The sequence below is a fragment of the Bufo bufo genome, chromosome 4, assembly GCF_905171765.1.
Source record: "Bufo bufo chromosome 4, aBufBuf1.1, whole genome shotgun sequence".
Classification (NCBI taxonomy): Eukaryota; Metazoa; Chordata; class Amphibia; order Anura; family Bufonidae; genus Bufo; species Bufo bufo.
The window spans coordinates 264,667,286-264,691,097 of NC_053392.1; the positions used below are offsets into that span (position 1 = coordinate 264,667,286).

At 41.9% G+C, this 23,812-nt stretch overlaps 1 protein-coding gene across 1 annotated transcript; it reads right to left on the reverse strand.

Moving 5' to 3' along the window:
* Positions 1 to 237: 237 nt before the first annotated feature.
* KLHL31 (kelch like family member 31) lies at positions 238 to 23,812 on the reverse strand. Its single transcript, XM_040428568.1, has 3 exons — positions 23,678 to 23,812; positions 1,406 to 2,610; positions 238 to 1,072 (listed from the first exon to the last, which is right to left on the reverse strand). The coding sequence occupies exons 2-3, from the start codon at positions 2,575 to 2,577 to the stop codon at positions 340 to 342; spliced, it is 1,905 nt and encodes a 634-aa protein (XP_040284502.1). The 5' UTR covers positions 2,578 to 2,610; positions 23,678 to 23,812; the 3' UTR covers positions 238 to 339.

Genomic DNA, 23,812 nt, shown 5'->3' on the forward strand with positions numbered 1-23,812 from the left:
TAAATAGAAAAGGCTTGCTACAGTGCCTTATGGGCAAATTATTATAATGCCATGCATCAACCTCCAATTTCCAAAGCAATATTAAAGTTGTTATGGATACATTTTCTGATGAATAATTTAATAGTTCCTTTCACATACAAATAGTGTTTCGTCTACATCAGGTTCCATTTGACATTCCATGCACCAAATAATATAAATGGGTCAACTGAGACAACTTATCAGGTAGTATAATTACAACTTTTTTTTCAATTTTTTTTACATTGGCCTGATGCCTGAGAAGCAATGTGCTATAGTAGAAGCATTGGATTCTTTTAATGTATCACTGTCAGTAGAAAACACTTATATACTGACAGGCACTGAAGAAACCGAGCTTGCTCTGGATTCCCGTGTTTTAAAATTTGGCATAGTGATTGTACAGCAAGATACTCCTACTGTTGCCTCTGGTAATTCATCTTCATCAGTCCATTCATTAAGATCAGGGTTGTAGGCCTGAATACATTTCTTGTACTTCTTTTCCACTTCATTCCAGCCGCCCACCAAATAGATTTTGCCATGTAGTGTGGAAGCACCCGCAGTGCTCACTCCATTCTGCAGAGGGGCAACATAGCTCCACTGGCCAGTGTGAGGATTAAAGCATTCAACAGGAAGGACGTCAACTCTCTCACCACGGCCACCAAGTTGACTGCCACCCATCGCATACACTCTGTCACCAAGTGTAACAGAGCAATGCCATCCTCTTGGTGTACTCAGACTTGCCTTATCATGCCAGCTATCATTACTTGGGTCATACATACAAACAGAGCGAGAGTATGCATTATTAATGTATCCACCTATGACCAAGAGCTTACCATCAATGAGAGAGCTGGAATGGCAGCACCTTGCAACCTCCAGTGGTGCCTTTAACTGCCACTGGTTAGTTGAAGGCACATAACACTCAAGTGAAGCTAGGGAACCTTCAGAATTGCGACCACCAATTGCATAAAGGAGACCGTTGAAAACATTCAAGCTAAAATGAGTACGCTTCTGAGTCATGTTTGCAAGGTGAATCCATGCGTTAAAACGTGGATCATATCTAAAAATACATAAGTAAAAGAATAAAAAATGTATATAATTAATATAACAGAAAAACAGTACCACCCCCACAAAATAAAACCCAATTCTTATCTGCATTTAAATTACATAAAATATAAATTGATGCGATTGATATCCAAGTGTAGTGCTATTTAAATTATGTTATAACAGATAGATGCATAGATAGAGAGATAGACGGATGGATAGATAGGTATTTAGACCCACAAAAAGTGTGAGAAGAAATAGAACTGACACGCAATCTCCAGGGCAAAACATAATATCAGAACCTCTCACATGCTGCTTGCTAGCTTTACTTGTTAGAATATAAAATTACCTGCAGAAATTGCTGACTGCATGCTTTGCTTGATTCCTGGCATCATTCTGGTCTTCACCACCAGCAATGTAGAGAAATCCATCCATCACTGTGACGCACTGATTAAAACTCTTAGCTGGCAGCTCAGTGAGCCTTTTCCATCCATTCTCAGGATCCCTGTGCAAAATCTCCCTGCTAAGAGATTTTTCTGTCAATGCTGGTCGGCCACCTACAGTTACAAGAACTCTCGTTCCTCCACGTATTTTTGTTCTTCTTGATTGTAAGGTGTTTTGATGATATGGAAGCAGATGGTAATTCATGGCTTCAACCAGAAGCCTATGGCATTCTGTATCTTGCATCATTCTTGGCACTGATTGGACATAGTTAACCAAGTCTTGAGCTGATATCGTGCCAAATCTAATATTGCCTAAAAGACTTGAGGCATACTTGATTCTCTTTTCATCATGATCTAACCATTTCATTGCAATATGGAAGGCAAGAATTTCAGATGGTAACTGCAACTCATCATCTATAAGAAGTTCATTTATTTGATCAAATGTAAGCTTTAGGAACTGATCAGTTTCAGAGAACTCAATGAAGTTGTCTCTAATGAATTTTTGTGCAGCATCTTTTGTACTTTTAAGTGCATAGGTTTCTGCAATATTAGCAACATACATGCAGTTTTCAACATTAATTTCTTGCATCAAAAAGTTACAGCACATGTTCACAAGGGCATTTATCTGAAGGAAGACGGCTGAAGATATAGTACTACCGATTGTGTACAAAGACAGAGTAATTTTACCAGTGTAGGCATAGGTTATTACTGTAGCTAGACCTAGAGGAGATACATCATTCAGATCAACTTGCTGAGTGGAAGGATCTTTCTTCAGAATGTTGTAGAAGTATTCACTGCAAGATGCCATCACAACCTTGTGGACCATGAATGATTTTGTTTTGGTACCAATGGTAAGATCACACAGGAAACTGTCTTGTCTCATTCTGCTTAACCCTTCCATGAGATTAGATCCATATGATGAGTCAGAAACCTCTGTGGAGATGTAACTAAAGCCATTTCCTCCATCAATTAAGCCACTAAGCCCATTGAGTTTACTCAAAGGACCATCTTCAACGATGATTGTCATCTCATTAATATCTGATTTACTTTTCTTGACATTCTTCTTTTTTGGTGCCATGACTGCAATACAGGAATCACAGCCAAGACCTTTCTGTAAGATGACAATTAATAACAATTAATAATTTAAGGTAAAATATAAATGAAGAAAAAAAATTAAAACTTAATTATATTCTATTTAATGTAGGTTGGATAATTTTATAATTAAGCTAAAAATGTAAAAACAAAATGTAAGCCTTGCCAAAATTTTTGCGATCTTCTGTTTTGACTACTATGTTGTAAGAATATTTGACAAGAAATAATGACATTTGACATAAATAAGTACTTATTGGTTCCTCCGCCTTTAATTATCATATTACCTTCTATATTCCTTGTAATGTAGTGAGTTAGGGATAGTTAGATAACATATACAAACCCCCTTTGTGCTATGAAGGTCACATTCCAGAGTGGTTAACTCTTTAGACATGTGTACTGCACATTGGACATCCTTAGTAGGAGGGACAGAGAGTTATAAACCTTTTTGCACAAAGACAAAGAACTCAGCGCCACTGAGAAAATCATCCAGGTAGGATGCTATAGGTCACTATCTCTCTCTTGTATTGCCATGGGGAATTGGCCATGTGCTACATGGGTAGCATGGTGATGAGAATTCCCTCATTGTGTAGGCAAGGCAATTATTATTTATTCTGTTTTATATAATTCATCACACTTAGTAAATATTTTTTATCACTTAGCCTGTGTAAGCCTAATTATTCTCAAATCTTCAAATTCACACTAAAACAACTATTATGAGATTGCATGTGTAATATTACTTGTATACATGGTTTAATGCAGGGCCATTTCTGCCATGAGGCGAGATGAGAATCTCGCCTCAGGCGGCAGTTTTCTGTATTTTTGAAGGGGCGGCATCCACACAGCAGTTAAACACTGCTGGTGGATGCTGCCAGTGTTCCCTTTAAGCTGCGCATTTCTCTGACCCCCTCCCTCCTAGAGTGCAGGGAGCTCCTCCCCTCCTTCAGGCCGGTGACACATTAAATGGAGAAGCAGGGAGACTTCTCCCTGCTCCACCATTCAGCCTGCAGGCAGGGATCGCGCTGCTGGCCTGTGTGGGAGGAGCCTGCAGCCCGGGAATTTGCATAAGCTCCACCTGCACAGTCCTGCCGAGCGATCTGAGGACTGTGAGCTTCAGGAACGGGAGCGGGACAAGGTGAGTAGGTACTGTGTTGTTTTTTTTTAACACAGAGAAGACACAGATGGCATTTCTACTATAAAGGGGCACAGAGGAGAGGGCATTAATACTACAAAGGGGGCACAGTGGACATTACTACCATAAGGGGGGCACAGTGGGCATTGTTACCATAAGGGGGGCACAGAGGGCATTGCTACTATAAAGGGGCACAGATGGCATTACTACTATAAAGGGGCACAGAGGGCATTACTTCTATAAAGGGGGCACAGAGGGCTTTCCTACTATAAACAGGGCACAGAGCGCATTACTACTATACAGGGGGCACAGAGGGCATTATTACCATAAAGGGGCCACAGAGGGCATTGCTACTATAAAGGGGGCACAGAGGGCCTAGCTACTATAAAGGGGGCACAGAGGGCATTGTTAGTACAAAGGGGGCACAGAGGGCATTGCTACTATAAAGGGGCCATAGAGGCTAATACTACTATAAAAGCGCACAGAGGGCATTACTACTATAAAGGGGGCACAGAGGGCATTACTACTATAAAGGGGACACAGAGGGCTTTACTACTGTGAAGGGGCACAATAGGCATTATTACTATGAAGAGGGCACAATGGGCATTACTACTGTGAAGGGGGCACAATGGGCATTACTACTGTGAAGGGGGCACAATGGGCATTACTACTGTGAAAGGGCACAGAGGGCATTACTACTGTGAAGGGGCACAGTGATAATTACTACTATGAAGGGGGCACAATGGGCATTACTACTGGGAAAGGGACCCAGAGTGCATTGCTAATGTGAAGGGGGCACAAGGAGAGCATAACTATTATGAGGGCATAGAGTGGGCATTACTACTGTGAAGGGACACAGTGATAATTACTACTATGAAGGGGCACAATGGGCATTACTACTGTGAAAGGGACCCAGAGTGCATTGCTAATGTGAAGGGGGCACAAGGAGAGCATAACTATTATGGGGGCATAGAGTGGGCATTACTACTGTGAAGGCGGCACAATGGGCATTACTACTGTGAAGGCGGCACAATGGGCATTACTGTGAAGGGGGCACAGAGAGAGTATTACCACTGTGAAAGGGGTACAGATGTGTTTGTCCCTGTGTGTGTCTGTCCCTCTGTGTGCCTGTCCTTGTGTGTGTCTGTCACTGTGTGTGTGTGTCACCATCACAATGTTCCTATGTCTTGATGCAACTGCATCGAGACATTCTGTGCGGGGCAAGAAGAAAGAAGAGGAGGCAGTGCCACCACCATGGAGGCACAGGGAGGCACACTGAGGACATAGGTAACACTACCACATGATCTACACTAGGGTTATCTGTGGTTTTACATAGGACTGCAGGTAACACTACCACATGATCTACACTAGTGTTATCTGTGCTTTTACATAGGACTGCAGAAAACACTACTGCATTTTCTGTACTCAGCCATCACTGTGTTACCTGTGGTGTTACATAGGACTGCTGGTGATATCAATAACATTATCTGTACTTGTACCGCCCCAGATCTGGCAGGACAGTCTCGGAGTTCGGTGGCTACTTGGCTTTCATACTATTTTTTAGTGGGAGGGGGGTGCATTTAAATTTTTGCCTCAGGCAGCAGAAGAGCTAGAATTGGCCCTGGTTTCATGCACTAAAATAGAAAACTCATCCTCCAAATATTCCACCAGTATATTCGCATTAGACCCACATATTTAAAATCTGTAATCAAAGGTAATGGATACAAAAGCCAGGTGAATTGAAACATATTTCACTCAAAAGTTCAGATTAAGGCTAATTTCAGACAAGCATGTCCACTGCGGAAAACATGCTCTATGTGGGAGCATCATTTCATGTTAACATGGCTAAAATCTGCCACTAATATGCCACTGATTCAGCAGCAGAAAACTGGCATTTTCAGCTGCGATATCCACATTCAAAACTCACCAACAGTTTCCCCATTGAGTTTAATGTTAACACATGGAGCGTGTTTTCCACAGTGGACATGATCGTTTGAAATTAACCTAATAAGGCTGTGCTTCAATGCCCTTGCGAGAGATTAGATTTTATGACATTTGGAAAATATTACACAAACGTGAATATGTCACTGATGCAGTCACCCAGAATCATCTTCACTTTCCCTAATTTATGTGCAAGGATACATAAGGGAAATAACTGATATTTTCTGGTTAAAAGGGGTTGTTCCATGAAAAATATTCTACAGTTTTCAAACCAGCACCTGGATCTGACTACTTTAGTAATTGCATGTAATAAAAAATTTAGCATAGCCACTAAGTTATTCAATAAAATTAAAATCTTTCTGTATAGTGCTACCTGCAGTTTGTTCTCTTTCTTATTTATTTGACCTGCTCCCTGAGATGGCCGCACATGCTCAGTTTCATTCTTCAGCTGCCTCCTGAGCTGTGATAGGAAAAGCTGAGACACGCCCCTGAGCTACAGCAGAAGAGACACTCCCCTTGAGCTGCCAGCTTCATATAAATCTAGCAGAGCAATGAATGGGGAGATCTCTGGACCCATGTGAGGTACAGGGCTGGTTATAGCTTTGTTAGAAAGAGATTGGCATGTACTATATGATGTCTGATTTTTTTTGGACTTTTTTGGACTTTGCTGCCACCACCATATTTTGCAGAATTAAGGCTTCGTTCACATCACCGTTCAGCCTTTCCGTTCTCCTGCTCCGTTTAGGAGCAGGAGAACGGAAAGGACGGAAAGGGCACATAACTGACGCCAAACTGAGTCAAACTGAGCCCTTAGGACCCCATAGACTATAATGAAGTCAGTTATGTTTCCGCTCAGAAGATGATTTTTAAGAGGGGGCAAAAGTTGTGCATGCAGGACTTTTGTCTCCGCTTAAAAATCATCTTCTGAGCGGAAACATAACAGACCCCATTATAGTCTATGGGGTCCTAAGGGCTCCATTTGACTCAGTTTGGCGTCAGTTATGTGCCTTTTCCATCCTTTCCGTTCTCCTGCTCCTAAACGGAGCAGGAGAACGGAAAGGCTGAACGGTGATGTGAACGAAGCCTAACAACAGGAAGTACAGTCAGGTTGGTTGTCATTGTTGAATTACTGTTGCATTTTGATAAATTGTCTTTTTGTTGTCGATTGAACATGCTGACAAGATGATAGTTAATCATCAATTTCTGAGAAGTTAATTTAAAAGTGGCAACTAATATGGCTGATGTTTACATTTTGGGCCAAAATCCTTTGTAATCATACATTGAAAGCAATTCTACATTAACACATTGATCCCTATCTAGTGTAAAACAATAGTTGGTCTGTCCCTTTGTATTTAAGTTAATGATGGTTTAGTCTATGGCTGTCCCATCTGTACAACTGTTTTCCATATGCCCAGGGGCATAGCTATAGGAGAAGCAGGGCAAGCAGCTGCTTTGGGGCCTGAACTCAGAAGGGGCCCACCCAGGAGGAGAACTAAAAGATTTTATTGTCAGGGCCCCCTCAACAGTATTATAGAATGACATACAGTAGAGACCAAAAGTTTGGACACACCTTCTCATTCAAAGAGTTTTCTTTATTTTCATGACTATGAAAATTGTAGATTCACACTGAAGGCATCAAAACTATGAATTAACACATGTGGAATTATATACATAACAAACAAGTGTGAAACATCTGAAAATATGTAATATTCTAGGTTCTTCAAAGTAGCCACCTTTTGCTTTGATTACTGCTTTGCACACTCTTGGCATTCTCTTGATGAGCTTCAAGAGGTAGTCCCCTGAAGTGGTTTTCACTTAACAGGTGTGCCCTGTCAGGTTTAATAAGTGGGATTTATTGCCTTATAAATGGGGTTCGGACCATCAGTTGCGTTGAGGAGAAGTCAGGTGGATACACAGCTGATAGTCCTACTGAATAGACTGTTAGAATTTGTATAATGGAAAGAAAAAATCAGCTAAGTAAAGAAAAACGAGTGGCCATCATTACATTAAGAAATGAAGGTCAGTCAGTCAGCCTAAAAATTGGGAAAACATTGAAAGTAAGGGCTATTTGACCATGAAGGAGAGTGATGGGGTGCTGCGCCAGATGACCTGGCCTCCACAGTCACCGGACCTGAACCCAATCGAGGTGGTTTGGGGTGAGCTGGACCGCAGAGTGAAGGCAAAAGGGCCAACAAGTGCTAAGCATCTCTGGGACCTCCTTCAAGACAGTTGGAAGACCATTTCAGGGGACTACCTCTTGAAGCTCATCAAGAGAATGCCAAGAGTGTGCAAAGCAGTAATTAAAGCAAAAGGTGGCTACTTTGAAGAACCTAGAATATGACATATTTTCAGTTGTTTCACACTTGTTTGTTATGTATATAATTCCACATGTGTTAATTCATAGTTTTGATGCCTTCATAGTCATGAAAATAAAGAAAACTCTTTGAATGAGAAGGTGTGTCCAAACTTTTGGTCTGTACTGTACATATACTGAGACACTGTAGGAAAGGGACGGAGTGGCTACCGGGCCTCGTCTGAGAGAACGAGTTTTACTAGCCACAGGAGTGGGGGTTGCGAAAAAGTTGCTTGGGGGTAGCCCATTCAAAAATTTGCTGTTGGGCCCAGTTATTTGTAGTTATGCCACTGCATTTGCCCTATTAAGGCAACATTGGTGTCATAGAAGGGGATCAGCTCTTTTGGACACAGAACAACCATTTATTAGATGTTTTTTCATACATTTGGGGTATACATTGGGAAATGCTCCTGATGGATACACCAAACATGTCCATAGAATATAATAGGCAAGCTATATTTTTTTTAACTGTACAATACAGTGATCCCACAAAAAAGCATACACACTGTACTTGACTGATCACTCACAGTCTTATTAATGGAAGCCCCCTGATCAGCTGATTGTGCCACCCCTTCCCACTACTGTAGGGGACCATAGCATATACAAGGTAGCTCAACTTCCAGTGCTGAATGCAGCATAGCATGAGACAATACAATTTAAGTACTAGAGTAGGGTCCCAAGCAGATATTCCCCACATTAACATTTGCAGTTTTTTTTTCTCATGAAGCAACTATCTGAATGTGAAAGGAATATCTCACAGGGACGAATTGATTTGTCTCATCTGCGAGGGCTGTCCCCACAGGTGATGAGGCACCCTGCTGCTCCTGGCATATGTTGCGCCTGCACCACTGCTCCAAGTTGTCCGATGTTGGAGCAGAGGCTCAGCTTCCGCTTCCAGAGCAGCGAAGTGGGGATGTAGCCGTGCATGTGCAGTCACTCCTCCAGTAGCAGAAGCAGAGCCTATGCCCTCTCACCACCACTGAGAGCAGCGGTGCAGGCACGAGATATTCAGGGCTGGGTGAAATGTCCTGCTCTGTCAATCAAGTGGGAAGTGGGCACTTCTTCAACTGTGGGGACAGCCCCTCTCATATGCCAGGGCGGGCAAAATGTTCAGCCCTGTAAATTAAGCAGGTGGGTGCCTCGTCACCTGCGGGGACAGTCCCTCACAAGGGAAAAATTGTTGCTAATGAGACAAATAGATTTGATAGAATCGATCTGCTCGAATATGTTATCATGTTCTAATTTAGCTGAAAAAAATAAATAAATGTTATTTGTGGAGAGGTGAGCAAGCACAACAGGGCACATGTAATGCTCAGGAATATCCCTATATGTGGATCTGTCTTGAAATACCGGATCTGTCTCTCCAGTGTCATCCGGAAAACCAGATCCGGTATTTTTTTTTTTTGCATTTTTAAAGGTCTGCGCATGCGCAGACCGGTAAATCGGATCTGGTTTTCCAGGACACTTGGTACCAGGTCCGGCATTAATACATTTCAATGAAAATTAATGCCGGATCTGGCATTATGGCAAGTGTTCCGTAATTTTGGGTGGAGATAAAACTGTAGCATGCTGCGGTATTATCTCCGTCCTGAAAAGGCAAACAGACTGAACTGAAGACATCCTGATGCATCCTGAACGGAATGCTTTCCATTCAGATTGTATGAGGATAAAATTGAAGCATTGTTTTCCGGTATTGAGCCCCTGTGACGGAACTCAATGCCGGAAAACTTTAACGCTAGTGTGAAAGTACCCTAAGCCCCCTGTAGATCTGACACACTGCAGCAGCAGGTATGAAATAAAGTAATATTTTCCAATTACACTTCCTCTGAATGTCTCTACTGACTGCAGCTTCAGCAGGAGGTGGAACATGCTAAACCCCAGCTGTCCATTGCCATATAACATTACCATTTATATGTCACAGCAGAGAATGTACAAGGCACATACAATCCACTTATAACCCATAGCTGTGCTATGAGGTCAGCATATATATCAACAGCATGACCTTAAAACATCTATATATTCTACATTCAGTAGAAATGAACAGAACCAGACTAGAAGCCCTTTCCTGTATGGTCACTGCTGCCTCTTGCACTATGCCTATAAGAACATTTCTCAAGAGTGAAAGGGTATAAATCTCCACTTCCATTGTTGCCACTTGGTAATAAGTCAATATGGCCACTGTAGTACAGAACTTTATCATTTGACTTTTAACCTGATGTTTCTAGCATGACTGCCATCAGAGTTATGTGAACATTTAGTGGAGAGCATAAACTTGCTGACTACTTTTTAATGTCCTAATTCTTAAAGCAGTGATCCCAACATATTTCATGGGTAATTAACAATACAGCTACAATACAGTATTGATGAGAAAGAACAAATCATATCTCGAATCCATGATGTACCACTTTTATTTGTAAGTAAAAACTGTGGAGACTATGATATTAATCTATCTATCTATCTATCTGTCTATCTAACTCATGTATCTATCTAACTCATATATCTATCTAACTCATATATCTATCTAAAATATTAAATTCCACAGCACATCCAAAAAAAACTTGAGTTTTATTCACCAGAGATACAGCAACGTTTCAATCCGCTCAGTGGGATCTTTCTCTAGCAATAGTAATACAAAACGGTGCTCAAATCCAGGTACTGTATATATATACACCCACAAGATAATTGATCAATAAAAGTAATTAATATAAACAATGTAAATAACAGTGTAAAAATTACATCAGTGAAGATACAAAGTCTAGATATTAGTGCATTACAACATGATGGAATCATATATATATGAAAGCACAGTGGTCGCATATCATAATATAGTGTAAAAACTAAGATGCATCATAAAATGTGATAATTACATGATTGTAAACACGTGTAAGAACCCATGTGTCAAGAGTTAAAAACAGCTTTAGACGATAAGGGCAAATTGTGAATACTTACCAGAATGGGAACATCTCCTCAGCCTGAGCGTCTTCACAAACAAACTGCGCATGTCAGCAAAAGTGTCCGATCACATGACCACCCGACATCAGCAGGTAAAGGTCATGTGATCGGATAGGAGCAAAAACAGCACGCCTCCAAAGGTCCTTGAAATATCGAGTAACCTCACCAGAGGGTATCAAAGTAACCTGGAGACACTCACTAACATGTGACCAAACAAGAAAGTCACATGATCGACTGCTGCTGAGGCGCATTGAAGACTGTTTAAACGCTACCAAATAAAAACAAACTGTAATGTAGCAGTTAGATCGGCTTTATTGTAGTGACATACACTTGGTATAAATTGAATAATATAAATGGATGGTTATCTAGTGATTCACTCCATTAATATAACTAGTACAAATGACAATAAGAATAGCGAAGAGTGGGCATGGAGTAATAGTATAAGGATTAGTGGGTGCCACGTCAACGCTATCAACATCTCCTCTCATTGCTGACGACAATGTCCAACCCTCGTCAGAGAGTATGGACATAAATGTCGTCTGCAAAAGGCAGGGAGAAGACATCCATTAATCAGTAGACACCACACTTTAGTATAGGGTCATCGATCAGGTTACTAAGAGGAGACCTCACTGCCTAACAGTAAGGGCGCCACAAGGAAGAATGTCCATCCCAATTAGTGCTAGAGACCCCCACTATGTGAATAGTGAGAGGAACCTATACACACCAATAAATAAATAAATAACACCATTCCTGCAATTAGCCCAATCTTAATTTATTCACTAGTAAAAATAAAAAATGGAGTGTCATAGACATACCCCCATACAATAAATAAATCAGTATTACATATCACATATATAATGGCCAAAAATAGAACTGTAGAAGTAATCTTGACAGGCTTTGGATGGTCAGATGCTGGCCGGGTAAATCACCTGTTCCCCACTCGCCAGCTGTTGATAAAAACAAAAATTGTCCTGACACACTTACATCTTGTATTGACGTCCAATTATTTTCTTTTTGGGGACCATTTTTATTTACAGCGCAAAGGGACCGCCATGGGGTGCAATGTGGCCCCCATTTATGCCAACATGGCGGTCGCATATCTTGAGGAAACGTCTATCTATGTGTCGCCCCACTGTATGCATGTCTTGAGGTGGTGGCGATACATAGATGACGTATTTTTACTTTGGACTGGTACTGAGGAACAACTTCTTTCATTTTTTTCCTTTCTGAACACCATCAATGATGACATTAAATTTACCTTGAATTATTCCAGAGAAGTAATTTGCTTTCTGGATATTAAGGTTATGCTACGTGAGGGACAGTTTGACACTGATGTACATGTTAAACCTGCTGATAGAAGAATACACTTCTTAGGTTTAATAGTGCCCATCCCCGCGCTATGGTCAAATCGCTTCCCTTAAGCCAGTTTTTACGGACTAGGCGGATAGTGAGTGAGGAACAACAGTTGGATAATACATTAAATAATATGAAAAAAGCTTTTCAAACTAGAGGTTTTTCAAACACTATCCTAGACTCACATTTGGCTACCATCCGTGCTTGTGAAAGAGCCAAATTATTGGATAAAAAACGTAAAAAGCCGACTTCTCACAGGATCCCACTAGTTACCACATTCACTGAGGATAGTCATCGCATCAGGGAAATAATTATGAAACATTGCCCTGTTCTGAGGAGTGGGCATATGAATATTGAGGACTTTAAACTTCCCCCTTTATTATCATACAGGAGACCTAATAACTTGAGGGACAAATTTGTACATACTGATGTGGGTTCCCAAAAAAAGAATATATAAAGCTTCCTATGGCAACAAGAAATGGCTTGCTTCCCCTGTTGTAAATGTGTCAACTGTCGGTAGATACATAAAGGGGATTCTTTTGTACATCCGTCCACTTCTAAGGAGTATAAAATCTGAAATTTTTTGACTTGCGATTCTACTTTTGCTGTTTATGCACTGTGGTGTCCTTAAAATCTAAAAATGCTTCACCAACATATAATAGGTTACAAGACTAGATGTAACCAACATAGATACACCATCCCAAAAAAGTAGATGGATCTTCCCGTTTCCAAACACTTTACTGATTTCGATCATAAAGAAAGTGTCTTATGATGCATGTTACTAGATCACATTCCAACCCCTCGAAGGGGTGGCAATAGAAATCTATTATTTAAAAAAACGTGAACTACATTGGATTTCTGAATTAAATACATTAAAATATCATGGATTAAATGTTGATTATAGACCGTGGATTCTAACAAACCCCCCCCCCCCCCCTATTTTACTTCCCTTTCCTTCCCTTCCCTTCCTTGGAGGCCGTCACAATTTATCTATCCTCATCAGCTTGGTGTTCCTATGTATTAAACTATCATTATACAAATTTTTCTCTATTTTTGTTTTTATCAACAGTTGGTGAGTAGGGAACAGGTGATTTACCCGGCCAGCATGTGACCAAAGCCTGTCAAGATCACTTCTACAGTTCTATTTTTGGCCTTTATATATGTGACATGTTATACTGATATATTTATTGTATGGGGGTATGTCTATGATACTCCATTTTTTATTTTTACTAGTGAATAAATTAAGATTGGGCTAATTCCAGGAATGGTGTTATTTATTTATTTATTGGTGTGTATAGGTTCCTCTCACTATTCACATAGTGGGGGCCTCTAGCACTAATTGGGATGGACATTCTTCCTTGTGGCGCCCTTACTGTTAGGCAGTGAGGTCTCCTCTTGGTAACCTGATCGGTGACCCTATACTAAAGTGTGGTGTCTACTGATTAATGGATGTCTTCTCCCTGCCTTGTTTATTTTTTTATTTCTTTATCTTATTTTATTATATACTCCTTACGTATTATTGCAGACGACATTTATGTCCATACTCTCTGACGAGGGTTGGATGTTGTCGTCAGCAATAAGAGGAGATGTTGATGCCGTTGACGCGGCACCGACTAATCCTTATACTATTACTCCATGCCCACTCTTCGCTATTCTTATTGTCCCTAGCAACTTTTTGGTATATACTTATTTAGTCACTTGTTTTCATTTGTACTAGTTATATTAATGGAGTGAATCACTAGATAACCATCCATTTATATTATTCAATTTATAGAAAGTGTATTCCGTACATGTCACTACAATAAAGCCGATCTAACTGCTAGATTACAGTTTGTTTTTATTTGGTAGCGTTTAAACAGTCTTCAATGCGCCTCAGCAGCAGTCGATCATGTGACTTTCTTGTTTGGTCACATGTTAGTGCGTGTCTCCAGGTTACTTTGATACCCTCTAGTGAGGTTACTCAATATTTTAAGGACCTTTGGAGGCGTGCTGTTTTTGCTCCTATCCGATCACGTGACCTTTACCTGCTGATGTCGGGTGGTCATGTGATCGGACACTTTTGCTGACATGCGCAGTTTGTTTGTGAAGACGCTCAGGCTGAGGAGATGTTCCCATTCTGGTCAGTATTCACAATTTGCCCTTATCGTCTAAAGCTGTTTTTAACTCTTGACACATTGGTTCTTACACGTGTTTACAATCATGTAATTATCAAATTTTATGATGGATCTTAGTTTTTACACTATATTGTATTGTTCTGGGGCGGGGCTTAGGCGGTGGGGGGCGGCTGATTCACGCGCATAACAAAACACAAGGTGCATATTAAAATATATAACACTATATAATGACTATATAAACTGACTATGGTCTCTGCTGCACTGGTCCCTGCTGCACTGGTCCCTGCTGCACTGGTCTCTGCTGCACTGGTCTCTGCTGCACTGGTCTCTGCTGCACTGGTCTCTGCTGCACTGGTCCCTGCTGCACTGGTCCCTGCTGCACTGGTCTCTGCTGCACTGGTCTCTGCTGCACTGGTCCCTGCTGCACTGGTCTCTGCTGCACTGGTCTCTGCTGCACTGGTCCCTGCTGCACTGGTCTCTGCTGCACTGGTCTCATTTGCACTGGTCCCTGCTGCACTGGTCTCTGCTGCACTGGTCCCTGCTGCACTGGTCCCTGCTGCACTGGTCTCTGCTGCACTGGTCTCTGCTGCACTGGTCTCTGCTGCACTGGTCTCTGCTGCACTGTACCGTATTTTTCGCCCTATAAGATGCACCTAGGTTTTAGAGGAGAACAATAAGAAAAAAATATTTTTCATTACACCTCAGGTCAGACCAGCAATGTTAATCAGACCTCAGATCAGACCCCCAATGGCTCAGATCAACCCCCAAACCTTTAGCCATCTATCAGCCCCCAATGTCAGCCATAAGCCCCCAATGTCAGCCATAAGCCCCCCAATGTCAGCCATATGCCCCCCATGTCAGCCCCTCATATCAGCCTCTCATGTCTGCCCCTCATGTCAGCCCCATGTCCCCCAGGTCAGCCCCCAGTGCAAATAAAAAAAACAAAAACACTTACCTCTCCTGCTCCTGGTCACCATCGCGATACTCTTCAGCCTGCTGTCGGCTGTGTATAGCGGCGCACAGTGTGAGGTCACGGAGTGACCTCACTCTGTGCGCAGCCCTGCACAGCCGATAGCCGAGCCGTGGACCAGGAGGCAGTGAGTACAGATCCTTCACTGCTTCCTGCTCCTTCTGTACTAATGAAGCGCTTCCATAATGGAAGCGCTTCATTAGTACAGCGTTAAAGACTGCCCTGATCGCCGCGGCCCGGCAAACCATCTTCCAGGGCCCGGTCCTGGGCCGCGGCCCGGCGGTTGGGGACCGCTGTTTTACAGAATAGAAGTCAATGGCAACAAAAAAACAACAGGTCAGGCATCCTGCTGTCATCTCCTGACATGTCGACAGTATTTGCATTCCTTGTGGAATAAGAAGTCTGGAGCATAGTGCTGCTAGTGTCAGACTTGTGCAGGGACACCCCCCAACTGGTAACACCCAGACAGACCTTTATTGCAGACTGCTGGCAATTCATTCATAAACTTCATATAGGCACAATATCCAGCTATAAGAATAGATGCTCCAGATTTGTTATTACATGGGGGATGCAGGTACTAAAAGACATATCAGGAGAAGTGCTCGGTCCTCTTATAATCTTGAAACAGGCTTGCACAACCTTGCCGTATTTTGGCAGCTCAGATATGTGATCATGGCCTTAAAAGGGGTTTTCCAGGAATGAATAAGTATTTAGGTATGGCCACTGACGTGGACCATCACCTAATGAAAGACTCATGTTTACCTGCTCCCTGCCGCTCCAATCCTGCACCCTGGGTCCCATTCCGTTATCATCCATTCCTGTTCTGTCAGTTTTTTTACTTCCAGCCAGGCATAGACATGGTCACGTGTGTTGCTAAGGAATGACTGGCTTCAGCAGCGATGTGTCCCCAAGCCGAATGTCACTGCTGAGTGACATGTTACTTGGGGACATGTCAAAGCTGAAGCCAGTCATTGGCTTCAGTGGCACATGTGATCATGCCCTTTCCTGGATAGAAGTAGACAAGCTAGGGAGGCATGAAACCCAGGGTGCAGGACCAGAGCGGAATGAACCTTTCATTAGGTGATCCACGCTGATAGACTGACGTTGTTACTAGCTCTCCAAGTTCTCATCAAATTGTGTTGTGCTAACGTGAGCCTGCTGAATTGAACCTCTACGAATGAAAGATATGTCTTTCACCACTTCAAACTTTTACTAAATACTTTATTCCCCATGAAATAACTGGAGCATCTTTTCTCAGAACGCGGAATTGTGCTGTTTCTCTGTTATTCCTCCAGCAAATTAGTAGATAAACTGACCACTGTCCAATGTGTGCTGTCTGTGCAGGGATACATCCCTCTGACAAGGGAATGGGAAATTTAAATGTCAATATATTCAGAAGGTTCTAGAAGTAATAATAGAGGAAATGCATAAGGCAGTATTATGAGATTCTAGGAGTAATAATAGAGGAATTGCACAATGCAGTGCAATGGTGTTATGAGAAAAGTTGCCTCAGAATTGTTATTTTGTTGGGAATACAAGTATTTAATAAAACAGACATGGCAGAGGGGTGACAGGTCCTTTTTAGCTGCAGAGCAGGAAGCAGTAGTACAGAGCACTTAGGTTTCCGTTGCTCTATTACAGTATACCATAGCATACTGCATCATTCTATTCTGTAAAGTCATTCTAAGGGTGAGTTGACATCACCCTATATATATCTGCTCTGTTAGAAGAGAAGAATAACTGACCCGAACACCGCAGAACAGTCTCTATTGAAGTCCATTTAGTTTCTGTTCGGGATCCTGTTTTCTTTTTACATGCATGCAGGTCTTTTTGTCCTGTCTTTTTTATGGAATCTATGTCAGAGGCCCCGAGCGAAGCCTCCAACACAGATGTGAACAAGCCCTAAGTCAGTGGGATCAGTCAGGGACCATTAGGATCAGTTACCAAACAGATCATGATAGATTGATCAAATCAAATCCCTAGTGCAGGGATGCTCAACCTGCGGCCCTCCAGCTGCTGTAAAACTACAACTCCCACCATGCCCTGCTGTAGGCTGATAGCTGTAAGCTGTCCAGGCATGCTGGGAGTCGTAGTTTTGCAACAGCTGGAGGGCCGCAGGTTGAGCACCACTGCCCTAGTGTCTACTAAGTCTTACATTATTAAAGGGGTTGACTCATCATGGACAATGGGGGCATATCGCTAGAATATGCCCCCATTGTCTTATAGGTGCGGGTCCCACTGCTGGGACCCGCACCTATATCAAGAACAGAGCCTCGAAAGTGAAGGAGGGCGCACTGCGCATGTGCAGCCGCCCTCCATTCATTTTCTATGGGCCGTCGAAAATAGCTGGCTCGGCTATTTCCGTCGGCCTCATAGAAATGAATGGGAGCGGGGGTCATGCATGCGCGGTATGCTCCATTGCACTTGTATGGGGAGCCGGCTTTGTCCTCATTGTTCATGATGAGACAACCCCTTTAAACCTTTCTTGGACAGATTCTGTCATTATGCAACAAACAGGAGAACTGTCCCTGATCTGACAAGATCACAGATTTTTGTCATGATGGAAAATGATTCATGTAATTATATACTGTAATTCCCTTGTACAGACCCATACGGTATTACTGTACCTTGACTAAGGGGTTATAGTATATTGTATGAGTCTAGTCTTTACCACTAACAGCCCAGGACATTTTGAAGCATGCATGCTAACTGTTTGGACCTATGGAGCAGATTTGCAAGTATCTGAACTGGTTGATTTATCAGTATATACATAAAGATTATGGGTTATCTTTTTCCGGCATACCACTAACAATTATCTTTATATGGCTTCTTAAAGGACACCTGGCAAGCATTCAATGTTACTGTAAGGTTTATATTCCAGGTCAAAACTTATCAAGTTAACAGTCTGCTCACATTTGAGTTGGAAGGCTCCTTTATGGGTCTGCCTGAGGCGGTGGTGATGGTGCATTCACTGAAAGAGTTCAAGGGCCTGAATGTATTTCTGGAGTGTAATAATATGACAGGTTATAGTTATTAGATTTCTGGAGAAGGGTCAATGATCCAGGGAATTATTCTGATTTTCAGATTGGAGTCGGGAAGTTTTTTTTTTCTTAGAACATGTGCCTTCCTTTGGATCAACTTTGTAGGGTAACAGGCTGCACTGGATGGGCATATGTCTTTTTTCTGCCTTATAAATTATGTTACCATAGGTTCTGTAGGCCTTTACAGTATTTTTTAACAACAAGAATATGGCACTCTTCTGCTAGAACCCTGATGATTACCATTAACGTCAATAAGGTCCAACAAAGTCTGTCTAAATTCATCAGAAAACATAAATCACAGCGCTAAAGCTTCAGTCATAAACAGAAGCCATGGTCTATGTGTGAACAGAGTCAAGAGTAAACACTTTAAGCCCTTAGTGACTACCAATAGAAAATTAAACAGCTAATATGATTTTTTATGTCACTGCATCATGAGCCCAGAATGGTTTTCTAGTCTACTGACAGCTATGTTCCTGATCTAACAGCTAGGGTTTCAGTGGGAGGAGGTTCCATCTCTCACCCCATCTCCAACCCTCCAATGTGATCTTCGTGTGGCAATGAGTTTTTCACGGCAGTCAAATATCTAGCAATGGCCTCAAAGTCTGGCATGTACGGAAGTCTATTAGGCCTTGCCAGAGGTAGAAGCTAATAACGGGTGTGACGGACTGAACCGTCACTGGGGCTGCTGGAGAGGCCTGAGGGCTAGCCTCCTTCCTATGGACTATGGACCCAAAACATTGCCCCCTTCCCCTCCGGCTCATTATTCTACAAAGGGAAAAATGGTTGGTTTCTGCCTGTGAGTGATTACGTTATCCCATTGTGTTGGTTAATTGTATCACAGGTGGTTGTTGTCTGCCTGTGAGTGATTACGTTATCCCACTGTGTTGATTAATTGTATCACATGTGTGTGTTTTCTGCCCGTAACTGCATCTGATTGGTTTATGTAAAAACTGTCTCAGTCTTCCACAAGGTCCCCATGGGGAGTGTCCCTTGCTGGAAGACCTGCATAAAAGGCTGGCATGTAGCCTCATTAAAGTGTCCTGTTCTACCCTTTATGAAGTCTGGGCTCATGTTTGGGGGATTATAGAACTACACTCTGGGGATTGCTAATAATCATTATACTTTCCAGAGTATAATCCCTAGCTCTTGTAAGAGCTGTTCTTGTTCCCGCATCGCTCTCTGAAAGAAAAGAGGGTCACCCACTGGAACCTGGAAACCTTGTCGTAGGTCCAGGGTGGGTAGAAGACGACAAGATCCCAACCAAGCTGCAGTGGTTCGTGTGGTCGGCAGTGGTTACAGTATCAAGTGGAGTGCTTGGAGTCCTCGGGAAGCACTAGGAGCATCCGTCAACGGAGGTACCCAGTTTGGGTGCCAGGAGATTCGTTACAGGAGGCCTGTCAGAATACTAGGTACAGCCATAATACACTACATTATATATGGTGCAGTGCATTAAGTGCTCGCAAATCCAAGTCCCCGAACTACAAAATGATCATACCAAAATTGCTGTTCTTAAAGAGGATGTGAAAGAATGGGGGGGAAGGGGGTTGGGCCCCCCACTTGACTAGACCTGAAAAAGACAGATGACTTAGTAGCTTCCCGGCGCTGGCTCCCTGCTCCTTCTCCTCTAGGCCTGTGTTGTTCCATTGGGCCCCTTCGATGGCAACATCTGGTTTGACATCGCCACAGCCAATCACTGGCTGCGATGGAGACCGGATCCCCTTGCATCATGTGATTTGTTATAATGTAAGGGGAGCCGGTCACTGCTGTGGCAATGTCAAACCGATGTTCATATTGAGGGAGCCCAGAGGATCAACGCAGGCCTGGAGGAGAAGAAGTGAGGAACCAGTGCCGGGAAGCAGGTAAGTCATCTTTACAGGTCTGGCCGTGTAGGGGGGTTTGCCAAAAACTCAAAATCGTATGCACCCCAAAATGATGCCAATACAAACTACTCTGCTGAATTTTTTTTAACTCGATCAAGAGAAAAAACACACATAAATCTGGGTGTACTTGTTATCTGACCGTACTTGTTATCGACCCAGAGAATACTGTTGACTTCCTATTTATACCACACGGTGAATGTTGTGAAAAGAAATCCCCAAAAAAAAACATTTCAGAATTGTATTGTGCCCTACAAATAAAAAAAAACTTTATACGGTTATTTCTATGGAAAATAAAAAAAATATGACTCTTGGATGAAAACCAAAAAAATGCTTGATCATTAAAGGATTACACTAGCTTATGGTCAGTATCCAGTTTGGCCAGTACAGTGCTCATCCAAAAGTAAAAAAGTCACTCATTTTCTCCCGCTGGTTCATCCCAGCACCAAGGGTCTGGTCTCCGGCCTGTACACATCTGGGCAGGGACACGTGTGGTGCTGAGGCCAATCACCTGCCTCAACGGTGATGTATCCTCAACCACTAGTGACATGCCACTTTGGGACACGTCACCACTGAGGCCATTGACTGTTTAAAGGTTGGGGAGAAGAAGGAGCCACACTGGGCACTCGGTGCTGGATTGGTAGAGTAGAAAACAGGTGACTGACTTTTTAACTTTAGGATCAGTGCTCTACTGGCCAAATTGAAAAATGTTGTATGAATATTTGAGACAGTAGACAGATAAATAGATGGATCAAATGATAGATGATATTTGCCTCAATGGTGATGTGTCCCTAAGTGGTACGTGACCCAGGAGTGACATACCACTTTGAGATTTGCCACAGAAGTGCATGTGACCCTGTCCAGAAGTTTACAGGTCAGGGACTGGAACGGGACAGACTAGACACTCGGAGCTGAAATGGTCCAGTGGGGAACAGGAGACTGGCTTTTTGACTGTAGGATTAGCGCTTCACTGGCCAAATTGAAAATTGTATGAATATTTGAGACAAAGTATACAGATAAATAGATGAATTGTGATTAGCTGTCTGGAAGTTTACAGGTCAGGGACTAAAAGGAGCCAGACTGGGCACTGGAATGTAGTGGGGAACAGGTGACTGACTTTTTTTGACTTTAAGATCAGTGCTCTAGTGGCCAAATTGAAAATAGACATAAAAGCTGGAATAACCCTTTAAGACTGGTCACTAAGGGTTTAAAAAGAATAATGAAAAGGGCATGGACAGTATCTGACATGATTCCACAAATCAGTCTATTTATCTGTAATTCTGAGTGTACAATCTAAGTAGTGTTCTAGTAAATATAAAAGAATAATACTACATGGAGTTGCTTTTTTGAAGTAGTTGCAGGACAAGGTGCAGATCATGGTGTCTACCTGATGTAACCAGTCTGTGCCTCGTGCTGAATTTCAATATACTGTAAAATCACCTCTGTAATGTGTTATGTTGATGTGTTCTTTAAACTGTGTAACGAGGCATATGTTTAGGTCTATGCCGTCCCACGACCCGGCCCGGCTGTCAGCTGTCCCAGAAGGGAAAGTATCCGATGTCAAACAAACCTCCCTGGAATATTTTGCCCCTTAATTTCTCTCTAAATTCAATTGTTGCTATAAAATCATAATCAACTGATTTTACATGTTAACTATTACTGAACATGACTTTTGTAACAAAAAATCCTTCTAACTAGGCCAGGAGCAGTAGGCTTTATATTATTAAAAAATGTGGAAAACTAACCATGACAGAGCGTCCACTATAAGGGTACAGCCACTCAGTCAGGTTTCTGCATGCAGTTTTGGAATCTGAAATCAGAGTGGATAGAAAAGGATAGAAAGTATAAAGGACACATATGATTTCTCCTCTTATTTGAATTCACTCCTGGTTTTGGCTTCTAAAACTGCATACAGAAATCTGACTGTGTGGCCGTATCCTAACACATACTGTACATAATACGGAAAAATGGAGTGTAGATGTAGACGCTACTACTTGGAAGAGTATTTGGGTGTATTGCCTTTAAGAAGTAAGAGCATGAAAGGCCTAGTTGTGTTACTGCCATGCCAAATCTGTGGATCAGCTGCTACCTGCTATCCTTCCTAACCTCCCAAAACTGCACTTCACCCCCCTACTTCACATTCCACCAGCTGCATCTGTTACAGGAGATCAGCGTCAGTTCCAGAAATAGCAGCATAGAGGGCCCAGATAGAGCACATCCAAAGATAGGTCACAGCTCAAGTCTTCTCAACAGGCACACATTCCAGGGGGTGCCCAAGAGTTCTAGTGGTCGTATGAATGTTTTAGACATAAAGTACATAGATAGATGTGAAATAGATGATAGATAGATAATGGATACATAGCTAAATAGATAGATATGAGATAGATAGATAGATAGATATGAAATAGATAGATATGAAATAGATAGATAGATAGATGGAAAATAGATAGATAATAGATAGATAGATAATAGATAGATAGATAATAGATAGATAGATAGATAGATACATAGATATGAAATGAATAGATAATAGATATGAGATAGATAGATAATGGATACATAGATAGATAGATAGATAGATAGATAGAAGATAGATAGATAGATAGATAGATATATATGAAATAAATAGATATGAAATAGAGATAGATAGACAGATAGATAGATAGGAGATAGATAGATAGATAGATAGATAGATAATAGATAGATGGAAAATAGATAGAAGATAGACAGATATGAAATGAATAGATAATAGATAGATGGGAAATAGATAGATAGATAGATAGATATGAAATGGATAGATAATAGATGTCATGCTGTTTACTCAGAAGAAAAGCAGAGGATCCTCTAACTAACCAAATATAGCCAATTACAGATGTAAACATAAAATCTCTGAGCAGAACCTTTTCAATTATCCACTAAATTAGATGTCAATGAATATAGATCACGGTATAAAGATGTGACAAAACCTAACTCTGCAGAACACAGTTCTTACCTCTCGGCATAACAGTTAGGTTTTCAATGTCAGACAGGTAAAGTGAATAAGAAGTGGTCCCAGATCAGTCTAAGACAGTCTACATGTTACTGGACTTGTGAATACTTGGAAGGTGCCCTTTATCAAACATTTGGTTTCCTCTTATTAGTATCAATGTTTGCATCCCTCATAGTACAATAATTGGTAGTCAGTGCCCACATAGTACACATACTGAAATGTTACCAAAGAGTGTGATATTGTACGGGGATTCTTGTGCTTCCGAATACTTGCTTGGTGTGTTAGGAGAAATGGTTCCATAAGCCAGCCACAAAAAAAGGTAAAATAGGCACAAAAAAAGGGGAATAAAAGCTTCAGTGCTGCTTACCCTTTTAGGTCAGATGTGGTCTCTAGCTGTGATCTTGCTGCAGGCAGGGTTCACTGGTCACACTGGCACCACCACACACTCTGCCACCTGACTGCACCTGTCGCCAGAGAGCTCCCTAAAGCCTTTCCTTTCACA